Raw genomic sequence first — 26,829 nt, 5'->3', positions numbered from 1 at the left:
TAATTCTGCAGCTGAGGAATCTGAGTGTCCTCAGCTTACTCACAAAGCAGATTGGGTCTGGCCCAGTAACATACGCAAAAAACAAACAAAAAAATCCTCATATACACAAAAATAAAACAAAATAAAGAAAACCGTCCTTCATGTGTGGTCCAAAGAACGGCTGGTAGAATAAGACTGGTCACACAGCCACAGCTGGACCTGCCTGGGTTTATGTCAGGTTTTAGTTCTGGCACCAGGTGTAAGCCTCATAAAACAACTGTCTCACTTACAGCTGGAATATTTATTAAATCACAATGTTTCTGTCCATCCAACCTTCATTGGTTGTATATTCTTACCAGACACCTTTCTAGTGCTAAAAAACGTAACTCAGAGATTTTGGTCACAGATAATTTGAGATCAGACTAATGAACACCTTGCACATGTATCAGTAGTCAGCTAATATAACTGGAAGAATGACCAATATGGCAGTATTATTTTAAAAGTAATTTCACAAGCACTCCACTGTAGGCTTCCGCAAAATCTGCCAATCAGGAAAAAGTGGGCATTAATGGGGCGGGCTTTAAGAGCCAGGAGCTGTTCGGGGAGATGCTGGACAGGGGGAGCTGCATAGCAGACTCTGGGGCAGTATAAATATGTATTTTGTTTAACTATGAATCAACAAAACTCTATTGGACCCCAGAATAAAAACACACGACTTAAAATAAACACAATGCCGCTTTTACACAGTCTTGACAGTGTTTTGAACGCAGTGGGCGTTGTGTTTTTGAACGCACCCTCGTTTCATTTTCAAGAGACACAGCCGGGCTTTCTGGTGACGTTTATGTGGGGAAGTCCAGTGTCGCGGTGCTGCGTTGACCTGAAAACAAGACACACTCCAGTTACACCTTTCTACTGCACACGGCTCATGACACTTCCATAGAAACCACAGGTAAGTGTCAAAAAGCGCCGAGAAGCCTTCATATTCTAACGCAAGGAAGCTAATAACCGGCTCCGTCTATTTCCTAGTAGGGCTACCGTTGGCTGGCTGGCTGGCTATGCTGTTAGCTAGCTGCTTGTTTGTTGACAAATATGAAAAACAAATGTGTATCTTGTTGTCTGGTATATTGAGTTGGGTATGTCTTGTCTATGAGTAGGCAGCCCACTTGTGTCACACTGCCACAAAACGTCAGTGGTAGCGTTTTTCCTGCTAAGTCATCGAGCTGACATTAGCCTAGCAGCCATTCCAGTATGTAGCCCTGCCCCTGTGTTTGATAGGTTTATGTGATAATCCAAACAGCGCAGTCACTTAATAAACTGACAGGGTCTGCTGTGTTTCTGTCGCGTGACTCAAATATAATTCCCACATTCCGGTACAGGCTGCGTGAACAACAATGGAGAGACCTCCCTTCAGGCAGAACCAGAACTTGGGGGACTGGGAACTGAAAGAGAGGCTGGGCATGGGAGGCTTTGCCCATGTTTACCTCTATCAGCATATGGTGAGTGTCCAGCCAGGAGAGTTCCTAACCCTATACGTAACTTAGGAAAGGAGGATATGGGTGCTGGAAATTGAAATGGCCTGTTTTGAAGTAATCACCACCTGCTTTTCCTTGACTGTATTTGTATAATAATGTGATGTCTGCTGTCTGTTTTGCAGCAAACACACGAAAAACTGGCTATAAAAATGTGTCGCCTGGAGCTTACACCAAGGAATAGGGACAGATGGGGCAGAGAGATCCAGATCATGAAAAAGTTGGTATTTATTTTTTGTTATTTTCCTTCCTTAGTGGCTTTTATTTAAACGTGTCACATCTGTATGTAACACTTCTTAGTGTCATAAAGGTGACACAAAAGTGCCATTTGAATCAAGTTCAGCTTTCTTGTTACCTGGCTTGACAAAACCTGAAACCCCAGTCAGAGATAATGAAGATCGCAGTGATGATTTAGCCAGAATAAATTTCATTCCTCTTGACCAATGAAGCGATGGCTACTAAAGTCAGATGTTGTTAGATGAGTGTGGGATAAAGATCTAGAAAGAATACTAAAAATAAAGTGGCAAAATGCATCACTGGTTGTGCAAATAGGACAAGAGAGAAGTTAATATATATTACCCCAGTTGTGGATAAATGGCACTGCTCCCAAGAGGCAAGGGAAGTAAACCCTGGCAGAATATCTAGAATGGGGTTTTGGCCCTCCTGCATTCTGGTGTATCTCCAGTTGTTCTGACTATGTCCTACACTGGATCCAGGGTGGGCTCATCCGAGACAGTGAGGCGCTCACATCCTTACTTTAATCCAAGTCACTTGCAAATCATGACTACCAAGCCTGACCTGTGGAGTGTCTGCAAGAGCCTTTCTTTGCGCACATATTTCTAATGTGCACTTTAGGTCTTAGAAGGTTAAAAACACATTATTGCAAAATGAGGGTGTTCATAACAGTCACGGCTGTTGTGGAAATTATTTTATTTTGTGTCAACATTAAAGTAAAATAGAATAATCTGTGTTCTTGAATTGTAAAACAGATGTATGAGCAGATGTTTATAAAGCATAAAAATATATTTATGCATTATCTCCATCATCAAATAAATACATGCTATTTTTTTTCAGTGATGTCAATGAAATACAGCTCAGCAAGTTGCATACTAATACTCTAAAACTAATCTGTATCATACTCATCATATTGAAAATTGGAAAATCTGTGAAAATGTGGTGCTGTAAGCTGAGTTTTAAACCGAAACTCAAGGGTATATGTTCAGCTTATAACCATAGTGAGCATTGTTACCATGGTGATCTAACCAGGTAAAAAGAGAGCCAGCTTTGCGACAGTGAACGCGACACACCTTGCAAAGCTGGCTGGACTAATTTTTTGGCTTCCATATCAGGTTATGCTCAAAGTTTTGGTGTATAATTCACTTTAAGCACCACATTTTGTCTGATTCATGTAATTGCAGTACGCTCCAAGTGTGATACAGATTCTTTGCTGAGGATCACCTTTTGGATATGAAACCTGCTAAGCTGGTTTTCGTTAACACTGCAGGATGAAGGTGTGCAGTATTTACAGCAGCTCAAGCTGTGCATCAAAGGAATTTAAATGTATTGTGTTGTTGATGTAGCCTGATCCTCATTTGCTTCCAAGTCTGTTTTACACTGAAGGAATTACAGCTAACAAAGCAAAGACAGGAAGATGTTAAAGGCAGGATTAGAGTAGAGTACATCAGAGGGACAGCTCAGGTTGAGCAGTTTGAAGACAAAGTTAGAGGCGAGGCTGAGATGGATTGGACATGTGCAGAGGAGGGATAGAGGATATATTGGAAAAAAGGATGTTGAAGGTGGAGCTGCCAGGCAGGAGGAAAAGAGCAAGACCACAGAGAGATATGGATGTAATGAAGGAAGACGTGCAGACGGTTGGTGTGAGAGAAAAAGATGAGGGATAGTTTTAGATAGAGACAGATGATCTGCTGTGTCGATCCCTAATGGGAGCAGCCGAAAGAAGAAGAGTGCAGATTGAAAAATTAATAAGTCTGCTTTTAGGATATTTATTACCAAGAATATTAAATCATTTGAGATGTCCGCTTTGATCTGGCAACAAACAAAAGTGATTCAACCCTCATCTGACATCTCCATGGTGATAATGTGCTTATATTAGCCTAACTAATCTGTAGCTGGAGCAATCTGGAGCTGAAGGAAGTTTTACACAAGGAAATGGTGAATGACGTTAGACTTAACAAGCAGACAGCATGACACAATGTGTGAACAGATAAAATTAAGTTTGCACTAGAGCTTTCTTTCCTTGTTCCTTGTTGTGGGCCTTCTGAGAACTCTGGCTTTATACAGTGTGATCTTCTTCACAGTTATTGGTAGTTATTAATCAATTTGTGAAACCCACAGGCTTGCAGATGCAAGAATGAGTTGCACTGTTATGCAGACAGTGGATGACTGTGCAGAAGTCTGTCTGGATGTCTTTAAAAAGTAATTTGGTTCCATATCTCTCACTCAGGTTAAATCATATCAATATCGTGACAGCCCAGGAGGTCCCAGAGGAGGTGGAGCCCATAGCCTTAAATGATCTTCCACTGCTGGCCATGGAGTACTGCTCCAGAGGAGACCTGAGGAAGGTGAGGGGGGGGGGGGTCATTTAGATGGGATTGATATTATTTGGAGAGTTTAGAAATCAGAAAAAATATGCAGCAGACTTTGCCAGAGAGCTGTAATATTTTCTGTCCAATGATAGTTTTGTGGGGAGTCATGGGTGCACAGCGAACAAGCTTTTAGTAGGAAATTCAGCGTGCTTTCTGTGGCTCCAGTGTGACAAAATGTGAATAAATTCAGGCTAAAAGTAAGGATCAGAAGCCTTTATTGGTATGTGGATTTAAGTCACTGACCAGGGTCATATTTCACAAGCCCTGACCACAACTCAAAATATAATGAAAAAAAAAAATGTTTAAAGATAACAAAGGCAACAGATTAATGAGAAACAGTGAGCAAGACCAGAGCCTGGCACCTATAAAAGAGGATGATAAACAGGTGTGTGAGGCAGGTAGTGTTTGGAGTGTGGTCCCGCTCCTGAATTTCACATAAAGTAAAATCAAAAGTGTGAAATATAGAGGCCACTGCACACAGTGACCAATATATAGAAGGTAATATATGGAGTGATAGTGTGAAGTTAGCTGATGTTATCTATATAGCACTTTTCAACAAGATTGTTTAAAGTGAGTTATATAAGACATACATTTCATTAAGTACACACACAAAGATAAATAGAATTTGAAAATAAGCACATCATATCAGACTTCTTAATTTCAGAACATTTCTCACCCTTTGGTCACATGTTCTAAAAAATACCGCAGCTCTGATAGGATTTCTTTTTCCTGATTTGCAGGTGCTGAGCAAACCTGAAAACTGCTGCGGTCTGAAAGAAAGTGAAGTGCTTTCATTACTTAATGATGTTGGTATGTGCATTGTTCGGCTTATTCATTCAGACATTTCTTCTTTTAACATGTCATTGGCTTTGATTAAGTCTGACTTCTGCTCCAGGATCCGGTATCCAGTATCTCCATGAAAACAAGATCATACACAGAGATCTTAAACCGGAAAACATTGTGCTACAAGACATCAACGGGAAGGTAAACCAGCTACTCTTCCCTTTTTTTGACTGCTCTGTTTGACTACTTCTTCTTTCAGCTGCTCTCTTTAAGAGTCGCCACTGAAGATCTGCCTCCATATCATCTTTAGCATCTTCTCCTGTCACACCAACCCTCTACATGTCCTCCTTCACCACATCCATGAATCTTGTCTGACGTCCTCCTCTTTTCCTCCTGCCTGGCAGCTCCATCTTCAGGATCCTTTATCCAATATATCTACTATCCCTTGTCAGCCTTGCCTCTCAAACTCTGAGCTGTCCTCTGATGTACTTGTTTCTAATCCTGTCTATCCTGGTCGCTCTTAACATCTTCGCCTCGCCCTCCTGTCTTTTTGTCAGTGTCACAGTCTTGAGACATCACAGCAGGTCTCACTACCATCTTGTAAACAAACCCTCCCTGACACCCATCTCCACCCACTCCATTCTCTTCTTCACCTCTCTTGTGCACTGTGTGTTTTTCTTGGATGGTTGACCCCAGGTATTTAAACTCCTCTACCTTCACTATCTTTGCTCCTTGTATGTCCACATTAAGACCCGTCTCCCTCTCATTCACAGCCCGCTCTGTTTGACTGCTCATCTGAAATATACTCTTTTTTTTAATTTATTTTTTTATTCTGCAGTTGGTTCACAAGATTATCGACTTGGGCTATGCTAAAGACCTGGACCAGGGGAGTCTGTGCACTTCATTCGTTGGCACACTTCAGTACCTGGTAAACACTTAAAGCAAACATTTATTTATCCTCAGATAGTGTATGTTATGTGCTATGTGTTATAGTAATTATAGATTTTAAATCCTTGACTTTACTTTCTACCTTTTTATAGAAATGACTGAACAGGGTCATTCTGAAAAATCAATCTGTGCCTCCCACCTCACCTCTTTATAGGCAGCTTGATTTCTGTAATAACATCAGTATATTGATCTCGAGACACTAGCTCTATAATTTTAGGCCCTTTGATTTGCTGAAAGAATTGTGAAAAACCTTTTTAGGACTAAAAGTTTTTTAATAAATTAAAAATGTGAACACCTGTATTGTTTTTTTTTTTCAGCTCATAGCCACGGGCTACATTCAGGAGTGTTAAATAATTGAATATGACTATATCAGAAAATTATCTTGACTTAGAACACATCATGGCTAGAAGACAAGCCTGTAGGTGAAAAAGCAGACCTGTCATATGATGTAACTTGTTGACCAACCACATGGTGATATAACCCTTAAAAAACTCATTTTTCTCCAGTGAACTATCAGAAAACATAACATACATCCAGGGTGGCAATGCTCGTCTCTTGTCTGTGTCATAAACATTGAATTGGTGCAGTTTTCTTACAGATATGATGGCATCTCATGATACTGATGCTCAAAGGTGGCTATGGAAAAAAAACCAAGATTGTAGCATTATAGATTGTGATACTTGGATCAGATGTTAACCTGATATAGTGGCAGTTTATTTATTTTATTTTTTATTTATATTTTTACATCTTGTTTCTTTCTCTGAAAAAGATGTCATGAAGGCTCAAAAAGTAAAAACTAATAAAAATGGTAACATTTCAACTCACCCCTACGTACAAAGTCAGCCTGTAACTCTGAAATAATATTGAGGGTGTAAATACAAAAGATAACACTTTGGATGGCTTCATTAAATACATAAAAATGACTGTATTAATATATATATTAAAAAAAATAGCCAATTTGCAGGTTCTGGGCTCCACTACAGTTTACCTGGATGAGTGGCTGACCCACGGCTGCTGCAGGGCCGTGGATTCACGTTGAGATCATTTCTTGTGGGTCATTCCTTCCACCCTTTTCTACTTTCCTGTCGACTCTACTGTCACATAAAGGATGGAAATGCCAAATAAGTCTTTAAAAAAGATCACTTCGTGTTTTATGAAAACACGAAACACTGTTGTTGTTTTTTTTCCTCTCTCCAGGCTCCTGAGCTCTTTGAGAATAAACCGTACACTGTGACTGTGGACTATTGGAGCTTCGGAACAATGATCTTCGAGTGCAGTTGCGGTTTCCGTCCATTCCTACACAACCTGCAACCTGTGCAGTGGTAAGTTGATCCTAGTCTGTATCACTAATGTATGCGCTACTGGAAATTAGATGAGTCAGATGTCTGAGTAGAGTATGCAGGAGCCCAGCTCTGTTCTCACGTCAGATTTTATTCTACATCACATGTTTGTGCTTTAATTCGACTGAGGTACATTGAGAACTGCATCTTCTAAGTACTTCTAGTACTTTGTATTGAAAGAATTTGGTATTGATCCTTTCTGATCTTGTCTTCAGGGCCAGCAAAGTGAGGAATAAAGGTCCAAAAGACATCATGGCAGTAGAAGAACTAAACGGAGAAGTCAAGTTCTCCACACATCTCCCCTACCCCAACAATCTCAGCAGGTCAGCTGCAATCATTTTTACTGAGACATTTCCTTATTTTATTGAGCTGTTTGTCTCCTGTGAGGACAAATTAGTTTCTTCATGGTGTTGTGCTATAGTAATTTAAATGGAACGCAAAATAGCCGAGAGCATGTGAACTGTGGTTGTTGTTAATTACCCTCCCTGAAGACCTGTTTTAAATGTTTTAACCGGTTTTGTACAGGACGCTGTTGGAGCCGATGGAGGCGCTGCTTCAGCTGATGTTAAAGTGGGATCCAGTGCACAGAGGAGGCCAAGTGAACCATGAAACCAAGAAACCCCTGTGCTTTGAACTCCTTGATCAGATACTGATTATGAAGGTGAGGCACTGGAAGAGCTGGCTCTTCAGTCAGTAATTTGCAATGACACGCAGTGCCCTAGAAAGTTTTAGTGTTTTATTTTTCTCATCTTAAAATTATAAAGACAAGAAATACTAAAGCTGCCACCGAAGCTTTCACTACTTTTAGGCATTTTACTGCTAATCTCACTGGACTGATTGTAGCGTTTGTATGTTTGGTGGGCCAATCTGAAAGAAAGAAGCTGTGCACCATCATTGTCACTCATACAGGAATTATTGTCATCTATTTTTCTTTTTAAGATTTATTATAAATCGAAATTCTTTTTATTGTTATGCTCTCTGTTTGCATTTGTTCCGCACGTCACATTCAACATGGGTCACCTGTACGTAACTTAACGGTCACCACCCACACGGCAGGTTTTTGCAGTTTACACAAACACAGGTAAAATCCAAAGTGACATTTAAAGGAGGCCTAAACATGCTAAGAGATACGCAGCGTTTTTTAAAAATCTGTCACATTTTTTTCTGTTTTGTTAGTATCAGAAATAATTTTAAAACTAAACAATATTGATTATTGATGATGTTTCAAATTCCAGAAAAACTTATTATAGATATAGAAGTACAAGTCATGTTCAAAGGTTATTTAGTCATTTGAATATGTTTTATAGGTCTTTACAGATTTGTGGCGATAAATGTTGATAGTAAAGCTTGCAAACTTGTGATGTACATATTTAGACCCATACTTGAGGACTCGGATCTTCTTGGGATTAACTCTATGCCAACCTTTTTTAAGGGAGTTTGGTCTGGAAACTTCTGTTGTCTTGTTAGAAATATTGAAATAGAAACCTTGATTGTTTGTTTGTTTTTTGTTTTTTAGCCAATGGGGAAATGTTTGTTTTTGTTTTTCTGTGCTCAGGATTACCCATATTTTTATATACCCATCCTTTACTTTCTCCCACTTAGTGTCTCAGTTCCTGTAATAGGGAAAAACTGACTTAGGAACAGTATTGATGAGGTGATGCAGAGTCTGTACATTGTCCTTCACAAACGTCATTATAAACTGTGCAGGTAGATAAACCAGACCAGAGGATTTCACTTGTTCTGGTTTCCTTCTCGCTACTCTACCGTAAATATGTGATTAGTGATGGGCTGCTTCTACGCAAAGGAGCTCCAGGCCTCATTCACAGTGACCACTGGGTTCTTGTTCAGTTTGGTTTTGCAACAAAATCTCGAATGTTTCAGTGCTGTGGAGATTTTATATTCTTCCCCATATCTGACACAATCCTGTAATCCCACCTCATTTAAAAGCATCTTCTCTGTGACATAACAGAGGCCAAAAGTCTCAGTGGAGTAATGCTGTCAAAACACAAGCACACACATGTATTGTACTGTTTGTGTAGCAATTCTCCAAATCCATGTTCTGGTTTCTTTTGTCTTCTTGTGGGAAAGTGGTGTAAGTGTGTTGGGATGAGTGAGGGTTGTTAATAAGAATTCCAGTATTTCCAGTTTATGCTACACATTAGAGCTTTCACCAAACATAACATTTAACAACTTGAAATCTTTATAAAAATGAACTGGCTGGCCTCGGCTGTCACAGCCCTCCCCATCTGCCAGTTTTTAGTAATAAATTAATTCCAGCTCTTTGGTGAGGCAGCAGTTAATCAATATTAAGAATAATTAGATTCTTGCAGCCCTCTGCTGGCCCATGTACCGCGATACATACTGCAGAAAATGATAGATCACGAAGTAGTTTAGTTTATACTGACGGGTTTTCTGTTTTCAGGTCGTCCACATCCTGAACATGACCACAGCGCAGGTCCACTCCTTCCAGCTAACTCCTGACGAGAGTCTCCACAGTCTGCAGAAGCGCATCGAAGCTGAGACCAAGATCGAGGTGGTGAACCAGGAACTGCTGCAGGAGACGGGAGTGTCACTGGACCCCAGGAAGCCCGCTGCACAGTGTGTCCTGGATGGAGTGGTGCGTTGATTTAACCACTGTTTAGATGAATGAAAGGATTTTAAATCTAAAATCACACGTGATGATGTACAATAACTTATTATTAAAATAATCATACATAACAGCTTTGAGTTTTTTGATGAATTAAAAAATCATCATCATCTTCATCTTGTTATCCAAGGAGCTAAAGTTGCAGCTTATTGGCGGTGTTCCTCACTGATTGTTATCCCTGGCCATGCTGTCTTTATATTTTGGGATACATCCATTGGCCTGATCCTGTCTCTCCTACATCGGGTGTCCGTGACAAAGGGCCGTGTTGTCCATCTGTTCACTTAATTTTATGTAGCTGTGTTTTATCTGTGCACCAACAGCAGTACCAGTGGTGGAGGGTCACTAAACTGAAAGTATTTCAGGCCTGTGACACCAGTGGCTTTACCAAAGTTTTTTTTTATTAAATAAATAAATAATCCATACGATCACAGCAACATGAATATATAAATATCACATGATGTAGTTTTGAATCACTGTGGGGTTTGCTAGGGTTTTGTTTACGTCACTATATGACACCTATAAGTGTCTGCTTCAGCACCTGTAAATCAGTTCGATCTGTCACAAATCACAGGGCTGAAAATCTTGATTGTTTGTTTTACCCATGCATGATTACGTTCTGTTACCTGCAAAAAAAAAAAAGCAAAAAACAACCTGTGCTATGTTTTGGTTTGCTTATTGGAGCATATACAACATCAAGCAACGGTGTTTAGAAAAATCTACATCTATCAATAATCATGACTCATTTCCCTCTAACTGCATCTATTCTGAGAGACTTGAAGTCACTCTCTTGAGTTGTAAAAACACTACTTGAGATCTTTGTAATGGTTTTCTTTCCTCCTGTGTAGAGAGGGTGGGACAGCTACATTGTCTACCTGTTTGATAAGAGCATCACCAAGTACACCGGCCCCTTCAGTGCCAGACGTCTGCCTGAGAAAGTCAACACCATTGGTGAGTTCATATGAAGTGACTCCAGTTTCTGAAATGAAAAGGACTGTTACATGACAGTGTTGGCTCTCTTCTGCTCTGTATAAAAACTTTCATGGTTTTTATTTTCCCAGTGCAAGATGCCAAGACGCAGCTCCCTTTGGTGGTGATGAAGAAGGTGTGGGGTGAAGCTGTGAGCTACATCTGTGGCCTGAAAGACGACTACAGCAGACTTTTCCAGGGGCAGAGAGCTGCCATGTGAGTCCCATAACAATCGTGTGTGATGTGCTTTAGCCCAGATCATGGTTTACAATGTGAATCCATGACAGGATTCAGAAATAACATCAGCTTTATGCGTCTGTGCTATTTAAATATTAAACAGTGTAAGTTGAGCTTTTTCATTAAGAGTGTTTTATGTTACATCCTAGCAGCGTACAACCAGATGTTGTGGTTTTGGTGAAGAATAGTTATTGTCAAACACAGAAATAAAACGACCGATATTAGTTTCATATCAAATTAATAATATTAGTTTTTCTTTTCTGAGGAGGAAATAATACTCTGTGTTTGCTACGGATGAAAAGACACCATACTTCATCAGTATCAGTAGTGCATCAGTAGCTCTGTTTATATTAGACTTTAATTTTAGTTCATAATTTTAAACAATTATGTTCAGCACCAGCCAGAACAAAAAAGCAGAAGCAGAAGAACTGAAAGTGGTATAAGGGTACTGTGCGTGAACGTGTGAGTGGACCATTAATGGTTGCATCCAGATTCCTTTTACTCTTGCATAATCCACTTCTGTACGTGCTGTGTGAGGTATTGGTTGACTCTTGGTTCCTTGTTTCTCTCAATGTGGCTACTATGTTGGTTTTTCAGTGCACGTGAGCCTACTGCCGTTTGGGCCACATGTTGCTCCCGTCTGTCGGTGGTTGCCCTCAAAGGATGGGCCGTACGGTCAAAATTATGGTTTTTATGTGGTGTTTTTTTATTATTATTTAAATTGAGTTCCAAGAAATCTCCTTTAAAAAGATATTTTTGTGGACTAAGTTATGAAGTAATCCTAATTACTAATCAAGATTAACCAAAATAAAATAGATTATGATTTCTGCTCTTATCCAGCAGCACACTTACACAGGCTTTAGATACCTGCATTATTTTCTGAGTGTGGACAAAGTGTAGAAATGGAGCAGGAAAGAAATTAACTTCCTGGTGACTCATGTGTACAAAAAGCCAACTGTTATTAGGCTGACATCATTGTTTTGAAATGTGACACACCAACATTTATGAAAGAAAGTGATAAGGCGCTGGGCACCGAGTCTCAGCACGGTGGCTCACTTAAAACGGGTTCAAAACTGAAACCGGTTCTCAATTCTGTTTATGCTATTTAAATCATTTCTCTTTGTTACACTCACGACTTCTGCTTAGTAGCTAGGAATCCCAGCATCTCCTTATTTATCTGCAAGTTTTTGTAAACAAAAAAAAACCATTTAATAGTTTTAGTAATTGCATTTGTTGGTCCAGGTTTTATTATTTTTACCTCGAAGCCTTAAAGTTGAGCCCTGAAGAAACCCATCTAAACATTTTCTGTAAATTTTATTCCAACATTTAACTGTTGGTTGAATATTTAGAGCAATGATTTAGTTGTCAGCTGAATATAGTTGTAGTGTCGTACACACCCTTCAGCTCTGCTTATTTTCCAGTGTAATTCTTCCCGAGTCCTAGTTTGAATTCAACTTTCTGTTGTGTTGCTCCTCACACTCTGGTGCTTGTGACTGTTGCTCCTCTGGAAGCTTTAGCTGTGGCTGGACTGTCAGCCTGTCTTCTTCAGTCCTCCGCCTTCCTCTTGGAGCTTTCTGATTTTACCATCTCCTCCTTCCCCCTCAAGGTTGAGCCTCCTCCGCTACAACACCAACCTGACCAGGTGTAAAAACAGCATGTTCGGCTTCTCGCAGCAGCTCAAAGCTAAGCTGGATTTCTTCAAGAGTAGCATCCAATATGACTTGGAAAAATACAGCGATCAGATGCATTATGGCATATGTGAGTGTTTGCTGGCAGCTGTTTGCTCTTTGTTTCAGTAAACATGTTGTAGGGTGCTCGGTGAGCTCACATTTGTCTGATTTGTCCAAAGCCTCAGAAAAGATGCTGAAAGCCTGGCAGGAGAACGAAGAAAGAGCTGCAGCTTTTGCTCAGGTAACTCATCTCTTAAAAATAAGATACAGACTGGTAGTTGCTAACCAGCTAGTCCAGGCTCTTTCATGTTTTTTGTTTTTTCCTACTGGTTTACTGCAGTAGGTTTACCAGGTTGCTCTCATTTTGGACTGCAGCTGGTGAGAGTAGTTCTTCTGGTTCCAAAGTCACTTCTTAGGTGATCCCCTGACCTACAGTGAGGGCTGCAGACCAGAACAAGGACTACCTTCACCTACTGCAGTCCAAGATGGTGGAGTTGATGTTCATCTGCAGGATCACAGTCACTGAGGAGGCTCAGTTCGAAGCACTTTGCTAATGAAAACATTTGCCTGGATAAATGTATTAAATTCAGTTTAATAAAGAACACGTGTAGGAATCACTGTGATGTTTACCAGTGCAAAGGCTTCCGAAAGCAGCCTTTGGTTGATCCGTTGTCTGTCCTGCAGGTGGCAGAGGTGAGCCATTTGGATGATGAGATCATGGCTCTGCACTCTGAGATAGTAGAACTACAGAGGAGCCCATATGCCCGACGCCAAGGAGACAAGATGGAGCAGCTGTGAGTATTAAAAGGGTTTAACCTGAGATGATTTAATCTGTGGACATTTATCAAGAGCCATCTAAATCCCACATTTCACCTAATTTAAAAGACATAAGTAACAGTCACTTGTTGGCCTTTGATTCTTTTTGGTTGGTGTGCATAATGGTGTCTACAGATGATTTTGACACTTTGGTTGTCCCCGCTTCACCTGAGGAAATGACCGGACGGTGCCAAAAACAATCCTACATCATGAATACATTTACATGCACACTAAATATTTCAAATATGACACACACTTTGACTGTATACTGATGTACTTTGAATGTTTGCAACATGCTTTGGACTTGTGTACAGAGCACATGGAAATGCATCTAAATTTGACTCCCGGCTTCTTGCCTGTTTACAGTCCACTCAGTCACCAGTTTGTAAGGATGGTTGTGTGGTGTGCATAAATGTCATGATGGAGAATTTTTCCAGAAGGTTTCCAGCTCTGTTTGGACGAACAAACAGATGTATAACATTGAGGGAAGAAAAAACCTTCCTTCATGACTAAGAGGTCGAGATCGCAACAAATAAATGTGGGACAAAGAGGACAATTGTGTGAAAGAATATGGGACACATTACTAATGCTGAAAGGCATTTAACACGTGAAGGACAAATATGTTTTATTTCAGTGCGATGCTCCCAATTGCCTTACCACAGTGATCATAAAGGAAACTGACATCTATATTTAATTATACAGAAATCTTCATATTTTTATGTGTTCTCCTTTTTTTTCCCCAGTAACTTTTTTAACGTGTTTACTCCGATTTTTTTGTCTCTAAAAATCCTCTATCAACATGCACGTTTGTTTCTGAGCTGTGCGCTTATAACTGACGAAATAACTGGGGAAAAACAAAAGCCCTGCATACGTTCATTACCTTTATCTAGTTAGTGGAAGTTTCCCGGTCTTTGTCATTGCGGCAACTTTTATTCGTTTTATTTAGTTTTAGGAAGTTTTAGTCATTCCACAAAAGTTTGTGTAAAGCTTGTGACTTTATACTAGCTTGGAATTTCCTCATAGGCAGCAAAAGACGGTGACGTGTTAATCTAAACGAACCCCATGATGACAGTATTTCCTAACAGCAATGTATTAAAAGTCAGACTATTTACAAGCAAATTTGTACGTCTGCGTTAAATCTGTACTGTAGGTATATTGTAACCACAACCTGTTCTGATGTCCTGTGCTATAACTTACACTGTAACCTTACATCCACCTTCGTAGAGATGTAACCACATGTTGCATCTCTAAAGAGAGAAAATGCACATCTACATGCAGAAATGACAAAGGATCACTTTACAAAGACTCTGTAGCGATTCAAAGCAGTATAAATTAAAGTTTTGACTTTAGATCACTGTGTAAGTTCTCAGTCATCACCATGGTAATTTAAGGACTTCTTTTATTTCTCCTTTAAATAAATCCAGTCGCTTTTCTTTCCAAGCTCCTTAGACTTCAGAGTTTTAGAGCCAGTCATGATGTGAGACTTTATCTCAGTAAAAAAAGCTGTGCTGACTCATATAAAGGGGGCACGTGAGCTCCACGGTCTACACCCAAGTCCAGTAAAAGAAAACACTAATAAACTTGGACTGTGGAGAAAAAGCATGCAGGCACAGGGAAAATGTGTAAACAGCACTTAAAAAGGCAAGAAGGTGAAGAATGAGAAGCTGACCAGGAAGTTTGAGTCACGAACCTTCTTGCTGTGAGGCAACTTTAGACCACTAACCACGCCACCATGAGCTTGGCAGATTTTTGTCAGTGAAAAAGTTCATTTACTTTGAGATCTTGAGAACACGCGCAGAGAAAAGGTACAGCAAACAGTTCGATGTTGACTGACCATCAGCTGGCGGACGTTTCTCTACGGTTGGAAAAATGCCTCCAAAATAAAAGCTTTGCTGATGCGAAGACACTAAGCTTGTCACATCAAAATTTATAAAGATGAGGTCGGGAGCAGAGAGGCAGTGTTTAAAATTGGCTTAAAATCTTTTATTTATACTAAAAATAAACAAATAAATTAATTAAAACAGGTTAACCCGGAGATAACATCATCATTTCAACCATGTTCAGCCAAACATAAAGTGAAGTTTATGCAGGACTACAAAGTCTGTAGCAACGTTAATGAGAATACATGTCAGGTGATGTAAATGGAGGCAAATCCCCATCCACAGCTCAAATATCCAACTTCAGTGAAAAATCCACTTCATGCTGTGTCATCAAAGCCTGCCACCTCAGAATCTCTCACAGAGTGGACTCTCCTGACTCAGTGGGAATAAGCATGAAGTCCTAGGATTTCATTTATTTTCCTCCAAGCCCTCTCATTGTCTTTTCCTTCTGTACATGAGTGTAATCGTGTCTGTAGATTCTCCAGACGCCATTGCTGATAATAAACGAAGGCCAAGCTTGTTGGCTCCATTTGTGGACAGAGCTGTGTTATTCGAATTTTTTTTATAAGATAGTAGCAGGGAAAAGGAAAAAGGAGATTGCTTTGGAGAAAAGTGAGTGAAATTATTGCATTTTGTGGTAACTGCTGAAAATATGTGACTGTAACTTGATTCCAGCCGTTGGTTGTACTCCTCCTTGTTCTCCTGTCGACTGTGGGAAGGAAATATTTGTGTGTTTTGAACACATTTGGTCTGAACGCACGTTAGGAAGTACCAGATGCAGTAACGAGCCCCAGCTGAACTCTAACTGGGGTCATTGCAGTTATGTGCAGCTGTGCACAGTGAAAGCTTAAAGTGCCCCTTCTTTAAAAAATGTGTTTTCACCAGGTTAGCCTTGGCTCTGTGGGAAAGTTTCTGATCCTGGTGTTGACTGTTGACAGTAGAGACATAATGATGGGCTCGGTGCTCTTCCTCTTTTTAGTAACATAGGGTCTAAAGACCCGGTTCACCACAGCCTCGCTGTCCTCCTTCAGTAAATGATACAGCAGAAACCCCCATGTAGGCCAGACCTCAACATATCACCAAGTTAATAAAGAAACATAATCGCAGTGAAGATAAGGGATGTGGCTGAAGTTTCATACAGCTTAATGAAGTGCTGAAGTGCTGGTGTAACCTCACCTGGATGTATGCATCTTGCTTCACTCCACAGGGAAAAGACTTTGCTCTACATTTTAGTCGATCAAACTAGTTTGCTGTTGGGTAAAAGTTTACTACTTTTTCTTTTGTAAATCCTGTGAATTGCTGTCACGTCATGCACTGGATTGAAAGCGTGCCACTTTAAATTAAAAACCGTCCTTGGTGCTGCTGTGAAAGTTCTGACCAGTGCCTGTCTTCAACACATATGGAGAGGATACCAGTGGTGTTTTTAAACATGCAACTTCAGAGAGTAATCTGATCATGAGCTTAGCTTCAGAATTCAAAGAAGAACATTTTAATGTGATAAAATAATTTTTTGCAGGGAAGAAAAGGCAATCGAACTTTACAAGCAACTGAAGATGAAATGCAAAGGTAAGAAACGTTGAATGGATCATTTAAAACTCTGAAATCAGAAGAGAAATTAATCCATTCTTTAAACTGAGGTGTTGTTTAAACTCCCCCCCACCCCCTTTGGTTAGTACCTGACTCTGATGTGAGCTGCGACAGCTCTGAGATGGTGAAGGCCATCATCCAGACAGTCCAGAACCAAGACAAAGTCCTCAAAGATCTGTTCACACACCTCAGGTGAGGGTCCACCCATGCTTGACAGTTTGATTTCACCCTGAGCTTTACACCTCTGATTACTGTTAATTATCTGTGGTCTCATACACTTTTATTTGTTCTTAAGTGCCACGGTACTAGTAATGCATATTTGTAGTACTTTTTTTATTTTTTATTTTTTTAACCTATCTCGAGGAACTTATATGTTCTCTCAGGGCAGGTTAATGCTGAATCCACAGGTTCAGATGTTTTCCTACTCATCTCCATCCACATGAAAATGCAAATAACAGTATCAAGTGCCGCCAAAGCAAAAGGTGACACTATAACCCCAATTCATAGATTCATGTTGACCAGTCAAAAGCCTGCAAACAACAACACAGTGCACACCCTTGATATTGCAAGAAAAGTCTTCATGTTCCTCGCCCACAAGTAAGCACAGAAATAGAGATTCTAGAAATCTTGACCCTGGAAGGAGTTTATCTAAAGTTCAGTGACATGAAATAATGTTTATGTGTAGATGAAAATCCCGTGTATGTGAGGACAGGGCCTAGATTAACCCACTGATTTATAAAGAAGTGACGGCTCTTAAACACATAAAACGTCTGCTGGTATTAAGGAAAGTTTAAGCTGCAGACTTTACCCCCTGAATTTTCAGTTACTCCCTCCCTGCTGAGGAGGAAACTTTTGGAGCATAAATTACTCCAGAACTTGAATCCATCCCCGGTGTGAGGTCTACACTGAGTCTGTCTAAAGAGTCACAGTGACGGTGGAAAACATCATTTGTTTTCCCTGATTTGTCTCACCCCAACAGTAAAATCCTGATCAGCAAACAGAAGATCATTGACTTGTTTCCCCGGATTGACAAAACTCTGGAGAACATCAAGGACGCTGACAACACCGTGATGCAGATGCAGATCAAGAGACAGAGGGAGTTCTGGCACTTACTTAAGATCGCCTGCGTGAGTAAATCTACATCAGTCGTTAGCAGCCCGGTCTACTTTTTCCAAGTTTGTGACTTCATTTGTCTTTGAAATGTAGTGTGGGGCATGATGCAAAGAAGTGGGGGAAGTTGTGTAACTGCTGGATAAAACTATTTATGTACAACTAAGAATAAAATGTCATCAGCTTTTCTCTGATTCTACAGAATATCAGAAGTTTTGTCTGATCAGCATCCAGCTCAGATAAATTTAGTGTACTGGTGTATAAGAAAAGAAAAAAGGAAGTCCTCTAATTGCTGGAGCTGGATCCTGGTAATATCCTGGAATAGGTTAAGTTCACTTATTCATTTTCTGATTCCCTTTTCTGCAGTTGTCAGACCCAGTGGTGGTGAGCTTTGTTGTACTTTCTGTGATCTCCTCAGACTCAGCTGCTATAAAGTACCAAACACAGAGTGAGCGGTAGGGTGTGCCGCCTGCATTCCTGCTGTAGGAGAGGGGAGGCGTGTTTTTTACTGCTGCCTGTAACGGTGTGTTTCTGTCTCTCCTTCAGGCTCAGAACTCGTCACGGAGCTCGATAGCAGCCAGTCCCGAGTCGTCCAACCTGCTGCAGGTTTCTCAGTGGTCCCAGTCGGCACAGCCCGTCAGCTCCCCGCACCCCCTGACCTCCCTACCAGGGCCAAATGACAGGTAACGTCCACTCAGCCGTGTTGGGACTGGGGTCAGCTCTACAAGTGAGATGTTCACACTCCTTTAACATAGAATTCAGCAGAAGCACCTTCAGCATTGATAACAGCTGGTAGTTTATTTCACTTGGTGCCAAATTACTAAGGAAGTGTCGACACGGTGAGGTACCTGTTTGTGAATGTGGATGTGTATATGTGAATAAAAACAGCTTAGTAATTTCCTGTTCATATACAGGAAATCTCACATAAAACAAAAGACTTCACAGACATCTTCCTCTCTCGACAAATGGTCATGATTTGACTCACTCAGCCAAATTGTTGAGTGGTCTGACGGGCTGATTGTTGAGCCACAGCTGGACTCGGTCGGTCTCAAACTGAGAAGAGAACGATACAAACAGCTTTGTTCCAGTAGCTATTAATCATATCTTTCATTTCCTACATGATGTTGGTATGTTTTCCTCATTATGTCTCATATTGTTGTCTGATTATTATTTTTTTTTTTTTTAAACTGCATTTGAGGATGGATGACTCGCTGAGTGCAGGTCATATCTGCCCATGGGTACAGCTAAAGTAACCTGAAGCTAACCAGCTGTGGTGCTGGAGCTTGAATCAATGCAGTCGATCAGATCGCCATGTCCAAAGTGAACGTGTGAATCCTTCCTAACTGGTGCATCAACTCCCTGTTGATGTTCCAGAGAGACTGAAGCTTTATTCAGTCTCTCTTACCAGTTGCTGGCTGGTTGGGGGTCATGGTTGTTTCAGGTCTTTAAGCCCTATGAACTGTTTATTAATGGATCGTTTTGGCACTTATTTGGCACACCAGGTCATTTTGAAGCGTTGGAAAAGCTCTAAAAACGCGACACTCTAAAGGTTGTGACTAGCTGTGCAATGCAACAGAAGATTCCCAGGAGTTAAGACGCCACAGGCAATCTTTGTTCCTGTCATATGTCTGTCACAGTTCCAGGAATGACTCGTGTGTCATGAAATCCCTCCATCCTTCTTTTTTTTCCTTCTGCTTTTAAAGTTTGGGCTTGTTGGCAGCTGACTAAGCATGTATTCCTGCCAGAGGTTCTTTTCCCCAGCAACATTTTCCAATTCCACCTGGGGCGATCCTGAGTTATTCCTAGGTCTACCTTTATTAGAGGTCTGAGGTCTCCACCCAGCTGGCTTTTCCCAGATAATCTTCAAAGAAAGATGAAGAATGATTCAAATGACCCACATGACTCAAAAAACAGAGCTGCAGTACCTGCCAGACCTGGGAGGAGAGCTCACCAGCAGGGAGCTGTACAAGCTGGACTGCAGGCAAAAGCTGGACTTAGTTTTTGGGACCTGGAATATGCACAATAATTGAGTCATAATAGTTTTGTTTTTATGAAGCATTAAAAAAGACGCATGCCTGAGGAAGATCCTGTGCATTGGAGCATTGCATTTGGAAAAGTGTTTTCAGAATGCTCGTAGTTGGTACATTATCTTTTTCATTTTTCTAAATATTATTTCAGCCTGTTCTCTTCATTACATTTCCAGCCTGTGTTAGCTAAACTGTTAGTATAATAATAACTGTGCACATGACTAAAGCATGAACATACTGCCATATATATAGTTTGTAGGCCAGTGCTTTGTGTTTTGCCCTTGGGCGTTCTTCTTTCTGTTGCAAGATAGTAAACACATTGTGCATATGAAGGAGGCGTCATGTGACTGAATTGTGTCTGAATTGTGTGCGTTTCCTTCAGTGATGCTGCCCCACGACTCCTGCAGGAGAACCAGAAGTACCTCAGTCAGCTGACCAGCCTGATGCAGGAAGCTGCTGACGAACAGGCCAACAGCATAGTGGTGAGTTTGCTGCTTTTTATCTGCTGCTTTTAAGGTTTGTTTGTTATTGGAGAGGGCTGCATTTAAATCAGCCATAAAGTCTTAATTTATTTTTATTTTCCCTTTGGGAAACTAGACGCACTAGGCGTCTCCTATCTGCATCTGTGAAGGACCTGAGGCCTGTCAGCATGTCTTTAATCTCATTTAGGAGAACAGGACAGGACCTCGCTGTTCTTTTTTTTTTTTTTTTAGTCTTGTCATGAAGGAAGGAACTTTTTGTTTCTTTTAAGCTTGCAGATGTGATAAGAAAACAGAATCACACAGAGTTTTCAGTTTCCTGTATATTATATAGTAATATTTATTAGCGTGATAAATATATATTATACATTTTGAATTATATTTTTATCAGTTATTAAAGATGATGACAAGCTAACACTTTATAATAACCAACATTTAAAAACAAATCATAGTTAAATTGATAGTTATTTAAACGGTAGGGATGCTATTAATCATATTTATTCATGTCTTCATGTTTTAGTTATATATTGAGTTATCCTAGCTGATAATCAATTATTTGAGGCTGTTCTCATTACCAAGTACTGCTGTTCATTCGAAGCCATAATGCTTGATTTATACTCATAAATCTGACATTTGACTCCAAAATTTGATCAATACTTTAATAACGTCTTTCAGTAAAAGTCACTTTTGTTCCAAGCTCATCACAAACAGCTCAGTTTGAGCACAACATGATGCACTTCACCAGGTGTTCTTCCGTTCTTCACTGGTCTTCACGTCACACCAGGAGCATTTTGGAAGCAGGGGTCTTTTATTTTGAAATTCTCTCTGTAGTTTCTGTATGCATCTTGAGATCTGAGGTTATTTTCAGAGATGCAGTACAGAACGCTGCTTCTGAAACGCACCGCAGTGCACCAGGTGGAAGCCGGTCATGGTCATGAATGCGTGCAGTGAGCCGTGCATTTCACGGGGTCACTCTAAACGGCACTCTCAACACAGTACTGCAAGTTATGCTTCAGGTTTCCTTTAGCGTCAGTTCCATGAAACACATGTAGCGTTTATAGTCCGACTGGTCTCACGCCTAACCGTGAGAATGCACGGGGCGCCGCTGGGTCGCATTTCAGCTCTGACACAACTCGCATTAATGCCGGCAATTCTAACTAATGTGCTGCCGCGTGTTTCAGAAACACTCCAGTGGCAGCTTCTCAACAGAAGTTGTTTGAAGTTCAATAGAGCAGGTCACACAGAGAAAAGCTTTTCAAAATAAAAGACCTCACTCTAAAATGCTCCAGGTGTGATCTGAAGCCTTGCAACAATTGGGACAGAGCACACCCAACATGGTGCATCTCTCTTTAAAGTTGCCACTTCCAACTTATGTTAGCAGTGATTTTTTTTTTAACCATTTTTAGTAAAGTTTTATCAAAGACTGTAGATGATTGTTGTAAAGTCAAAATGTTAGACCATTAATTGTTAACAAATATTAGGTTTTTAATTATAATAATATTTAACTGTAAACTAAGGTGTCATATTATCTTTTATTAATGATGATTGTTGTGAAGCGTTATCAAAACTCTGTAAAACGAGACTGTTTGCAACTAACATCCAAAACTTATTAAAAACTCAGAAATTAAGATATATTTGCACTTCAGCACGTTACATATTCTCGGTTGTCTTTTACTAACGCCTCCATTTCCATCTTTCAAGGACCAAGACTGGAGCTGGACGAAATACGAAACTTTAACAACAAAACTAAAAAAGCAAAATTCGTAAAGTCCACCTTCCACCCCCCGCCTGAGTAACACTAAGGACTGTGAGCTGATAACGCGGCTGAGCGGCGTCTAACAGTACAGTAGTACAGTTTGTACATGGACTCGGGATTTTCTCGTGAAAACGACTTTCCTGCTCATCTTTAAAGAAAAAAAAAAAAGCTGAGTTCACGCATGCTCAGCGGCGTCTGTCTCCTCCCATCGTCTCACATGGTGGAAGGTTTGATTATTGAGCTTGTTTTTTATGACAAAACAATGAAGCTGTCTCTCTCTCTCTTCTTTTCTTTATGCTGCACAATATTCATCACACTTTGGTTTTTACTATCACTGCAAAAATGGAGCAAACTATAGCACCACATTTGAGGGCTTGACGTGGATCAGTCAGGTGGGAGAGCGTTCGACAGGAACGTGGGAACTCGTTTGACCCCGTGGCATGAACGGGAAACGCAGGAAGGTGTCGGGGGTCGCTGGAAGGCGGGTGTGGGGAGGAAATAAGAATCAAGCAAAGAGCACTTTGATACTCCCATGTGTCCTCTCTGTGAAGAGGTGAAACGTTCCCAGCTGCCAAAAATGTTGCAGAATTTAAAGCGAGCAGAAACTGTCAGCGTCGGTTTGATTGATTTACTAGAAACGTTTGAGGGCGCGTGTTGAATTCTCTGTATGTACGTTTTTAAAAAACAAGTGTTACAGGCAGAAATCCCATGGCTGGCCATTATGTTAATACGATGTGTATATTGTATGTGTGTCTTTTTAACCGTCATGGATGTAAGGCGGGGTTTTCTCGTCTCGTTCGGGTGCAAATAATGTACGCTAAATTCATAGTCGTGCAGAGCTGAAACGATCAGTCTGTAGTTTCCACAGAAATCTGAGTAATCCTGTAATCAATTCTGCATCAAGACGAGCAGGTGGTGGGGCTCGTGTTCAGACTGTGCCGTAAAACCACTGCAGAAGAAGAGGACGGGGTTAGGAGACCAGAGGGCTGCAGGGCGGAGGCAGATTTAATGGGACGGTGAAGGATGGCGAGGCTTGCTTTGTGCTGCACGCATGAGCTGCTCCAGAGGAAGTTCTTTTCAGATTTTCAGATTAAAATGTAAATCTAAAAGTGCACGTTTCCAAAGAGCAATTTATATCGACGAGGTTACCTGCCGAGCTGCATGTCAGTAAAGTTCGCACAGGAACCTTTGCACATTTAGTCACCGTTGCAGAAAATAAATTGCATATTCATGATGATTAAGAATAAATAGCACGATTTACACTTGGCCGACCTCCCACTTTAAGATGATCTGGGCCGTCTTCAGCACAGCGGCCGTGTTTGCATCTCTGAGTGAAATTGCCGTTATTCCTCCAAATCAGTGAACACGTTTAATTTTCTGCAAAAGCCTCGTGATGCCCGTCTGTCTGGGAGTTTAGGTTTTCTCGAGTCCAGTGAAAGCTCGGTTAACAAAAACATGAAAAATCTTTTTCACTGCAGATCTGATATCTTTGTCTCCCTGTCAAGGCTGAAAACAAATATTTTGTGCACATCATGATTTATTGGGTAATTCTGCTCATCTTATTATGGATTTGAAAGATCTGAAAGTCTAAAACCTTGTTGGTGTATTTTTGACAGATTAAAGTCAAATTATTTATTCAAAAGAAAATAAATCAAGTGTTTCTGATCTCTCTGAGATGATAATTTATCTTTTTCTTTATCAAATACGGCCAAAAAGAAAACCATCTCAAATGTCAGTGCCGTTTTTGAACAGTTTTATATTCAGACTTTTTATTAAGAGAGATTTTTAAGGATTCTCAACTTTTTCTGAAATCAGAGAGAAATGAGTGATAGTCAGTGATAACAAATGTGCCATCCACCAGAGTCTGTCATTCAAAAAATGAGGAAATGTAAAACAAATGAGTAATCTTACCCTCTTATCCGGCTCAGGCTTGCAGGGGTGAGTGTGGAAATCATTTCCTCTATTTTTAAATAATTGCATGTGTAAAGCTCAAGCCTTCACTGAGTCACATCGCACACCTCAACACGTTTATCAGGTAAAGAAAACAGGATCCAGGTTCAATTTTATTTCATTAGCCGTCGGCTCAGTGGGATAGTCTGATGCTCTGCGTCCCACCAGTTGGACCCACTCCACAGTTTGAGAACCAAAAGGTAAAACTGGTGTAAACAGAACCAGAGCTGCTCTTACTTTCATTCGTTCCTGTAGGAGGTCACGACTGAAGTTACTGACAGTGAGAAAGTTACATTTGGAGCCTTTCAGTGATAACAAATAATGTCATCTGCCAGAGTCTGTCATTCAGGAAATGAGGAAATAAAAACAAATCGGATGCATTTAGTTTGTTTGGATTGTCTGCGAGTCTCAGCTCGAGTTTTCCCCTCATAACAATCAATCTGTCAAAAATTAGGGGTTTTTGTCCTTATTTTTTAAAAGTCCAGAATTGATTCATCCATGAGTAAAGCAGTGATTATTATAATGTTACACGGTATATTGATGGTGCTGAAGAAACGCTTCCTGTTTCTCCGCTTTCTCAGATCTGAGTAACAGGAAGCCGAGAACGTCTCGGGCTAATTTGCTTGAAAAACAAATAAAGACTAGCCGGCTAATCGTTTCAGCTCTCACCACAAACACGAGTCGTTTCTCTCTGACATCCCATAATGACAGGAATGCAACAACGTTGGTGCAACGCGGTCGGGCTTCCTCTAATCGGAGCGATCGAACCCGTGAGCGATGGGTTGAATGTGCTGTATGTCGTGTTTCTTTGGGCCAGAGAGAGAAATGAACTTTCTTGTATTTATGAAGTTAAAGTGCAATGGCTAAAATAATATTTTCTTTTTGTTTTGTATTTAAATAACTCCGTTTGTTTCTTTCCATTTGAGTTTTGTTTCCGTCTGCTGGTTTAAGTATGTTCACTTTTTAGAAATGTAATTGTATGAAGATCAAATGTTTACCTGGAAATAAAATAAATCACTTTGGCACGATTCCTGTGTCGATGCTTCTTTCAGTTACTCGGTGAGGAAAAGCTGGAGCCCGGCCAAACACTTGATTGCGGGCTGAACCCAACATAACAAGAAGGTTGTTATTTCCATCTGCGGTAGTTTATATTTGTTTGGGTTTGTCTCAGCTCCTCTGCCTCGCACTCTTGCAGAGGTTTATAATTTCATCCAATTTGTGGTTTAATCTGATCTATTCAGTTCAACTTTATAGCGCCAAATCACAACAGCACTGCTCTCAAGACACTTTGAGCAGCCAACCTCGACACGATTCACTTAACCGCCCCTCGAATACATCACGCAGCGATCACAGCAGTGAAACAAGCTGGATTTTGGGAATCCGATGAGTACACCTAAAGTGCATCTGTGACGACAGACGTGACACACTGATTAAATCAGAAGCATGATGCAGGTGGTCCCAAACTGTAGACAGGCTTAAACTCATCAGCTTTAAAAAATATTAACAAGATGAATATGGAATTTATGAGAAATGTACAATGCCTTTTTCCTCTGAGGGCTTTGGCTGCCAGACTTAGGATCAGTTGATTAGTTTTGTGTTCAATTGTATTATTCTGTTTTTGTTTTTACATGTACGGATTTAATTCCCTGCTAATTTCTTTCCCTTTTTTGTACTGCTGGGATTCTTCTGGTGGTCCCCGCTGACGTAGCAGCGTCCATATTATTTGCTTTTTGTAACCACGGACTGAAAATGCTTCCCAGATGTGCTGCTCCTCAGCGAGGAGGAGGGCGGATCGTATTTGTTTGTGCTGAAACTTGAGTCTCTAGTCACAGTAATCATAGTCATAGTGGGTCATTGGCTGTGACACTGTGACAGCATGTAGCTCACTAACTGTAATGTTGTGCTTTTACGTTTAAGCTGACTAATTTGTCCTCAGATTTGACTCATCGAGAGTTGAGCTGCTTTTTACTGCTTGTCCATTTCTCTAATTGCAGCATCACTGATAAAAGGAAGGAAACGTCCTGACAGGACTTCCTGTACACGTTAGTGTTCTCTCGGTGTTTCTCAGGACTTCATAACAAACAAACAGTTTGATTGCACTCAGTGCGGTCACTGCTCTGTAATCGTGACTCAATAGAGGACGTTTTTTTTTTTTTTTTTTTTTTTTTTGGTCGGTATCAAAAAAGGGGAAGTTGGTATCATTCGAGATAACTTGACTCGGGTATTCAATAATTTTATCTGAGTCTTTTAAGAGTGAGTCAGTGCAGATGATCATCTTATTCACTCTTCTTCTCATGACCTGGTTTAAGTGTTTCTGGCTCAGCATCAACTGTTTTAGCACACGTCAGGAAGTGATTTGTCAGAAGTGTTACAAGCACGAAAAGTCATGCCAGGTCACAGCTGTCGGCCTCCGGATAGGCTTAGATTACAATCTTATCTCTGCACACTGAAACGTTTAGGACTAATACGCTGTTATTAGTAATATTCTGTTATTTTACCCCGAGTTTAAAATAGTTATA

The 26,829-nt window shown here is 40.5% G+C and overlaps 1 protein-coding gene across 1 annotated transcript; it reads left to right on the top strand.

Moving 5' to 3' along the window:
• Positions 1-650: 650 nt before the first annotated feature.
• Positions 651-25,331, top strand: LOC146627116 (inhibitor of nuclear factor kappa-B kinase subunit alpha-like). Its single transcript, XM_085361618.1, has 22 exons — positions 651-928; positions 1,356-1,475; positions 1,634-1,728; positions 3,973-4,090; positions 4,855-4,924; positions 5,010-5,098; positions 5,736-5,825; positions 7,043-7,167; positions 7,401-7,508; positions 7,711-7,846; positions 9,608-9,802; positions 10,678-10,780; positions 10,891-11,014; positions 12,642-12,793; positions 12,885-12,946; positions 13,390-13,499; positions 16,918-16,967; positions 17,075-17,180; positions 17,968-18,115; positions 18,645-18,781; positions 20,508-20,607; positions 22,306-25,331. The coding sequence occupies exons 2-22, from the start codon at positions 1,371-1,373 to the stop codon at positions 22,369-22,371; spliced, it is 2,289 nt and encodes a 762-aa protein (XP_085217744.1). The 5' UTR covers positions 651-928; positions 1,356-1,370; the 3' UTR covers positions 22,372-25,331.
• The last annotated feature ends 1,498 nt before the right edge of the window (positions 25,332-26,829 follow it).

The sequence above is a fragment of the Diplotaxodon limnothrissa genome, linkage group LG8 (assembly GCF_057381915.1).
Source record: "Diplotaxodon limnothrissa isolate DT_005_m linkage group LG8, D_limnothrissa_male_GT1.1, whole genome shotgun sequence".
Taxonomy (NCBI): domain Eukaryota; kingdom Metazoa; phylum Chordata; class Actinopteri; order Cichliformes; family Cichlidae; genus Diplotaxodon; species Diplotaxodon limnothrissa.
Note: the sequence above shows the minus strand (reverse complement) of the source record. Positions and strands in the feature narration are given on the sequence as shown.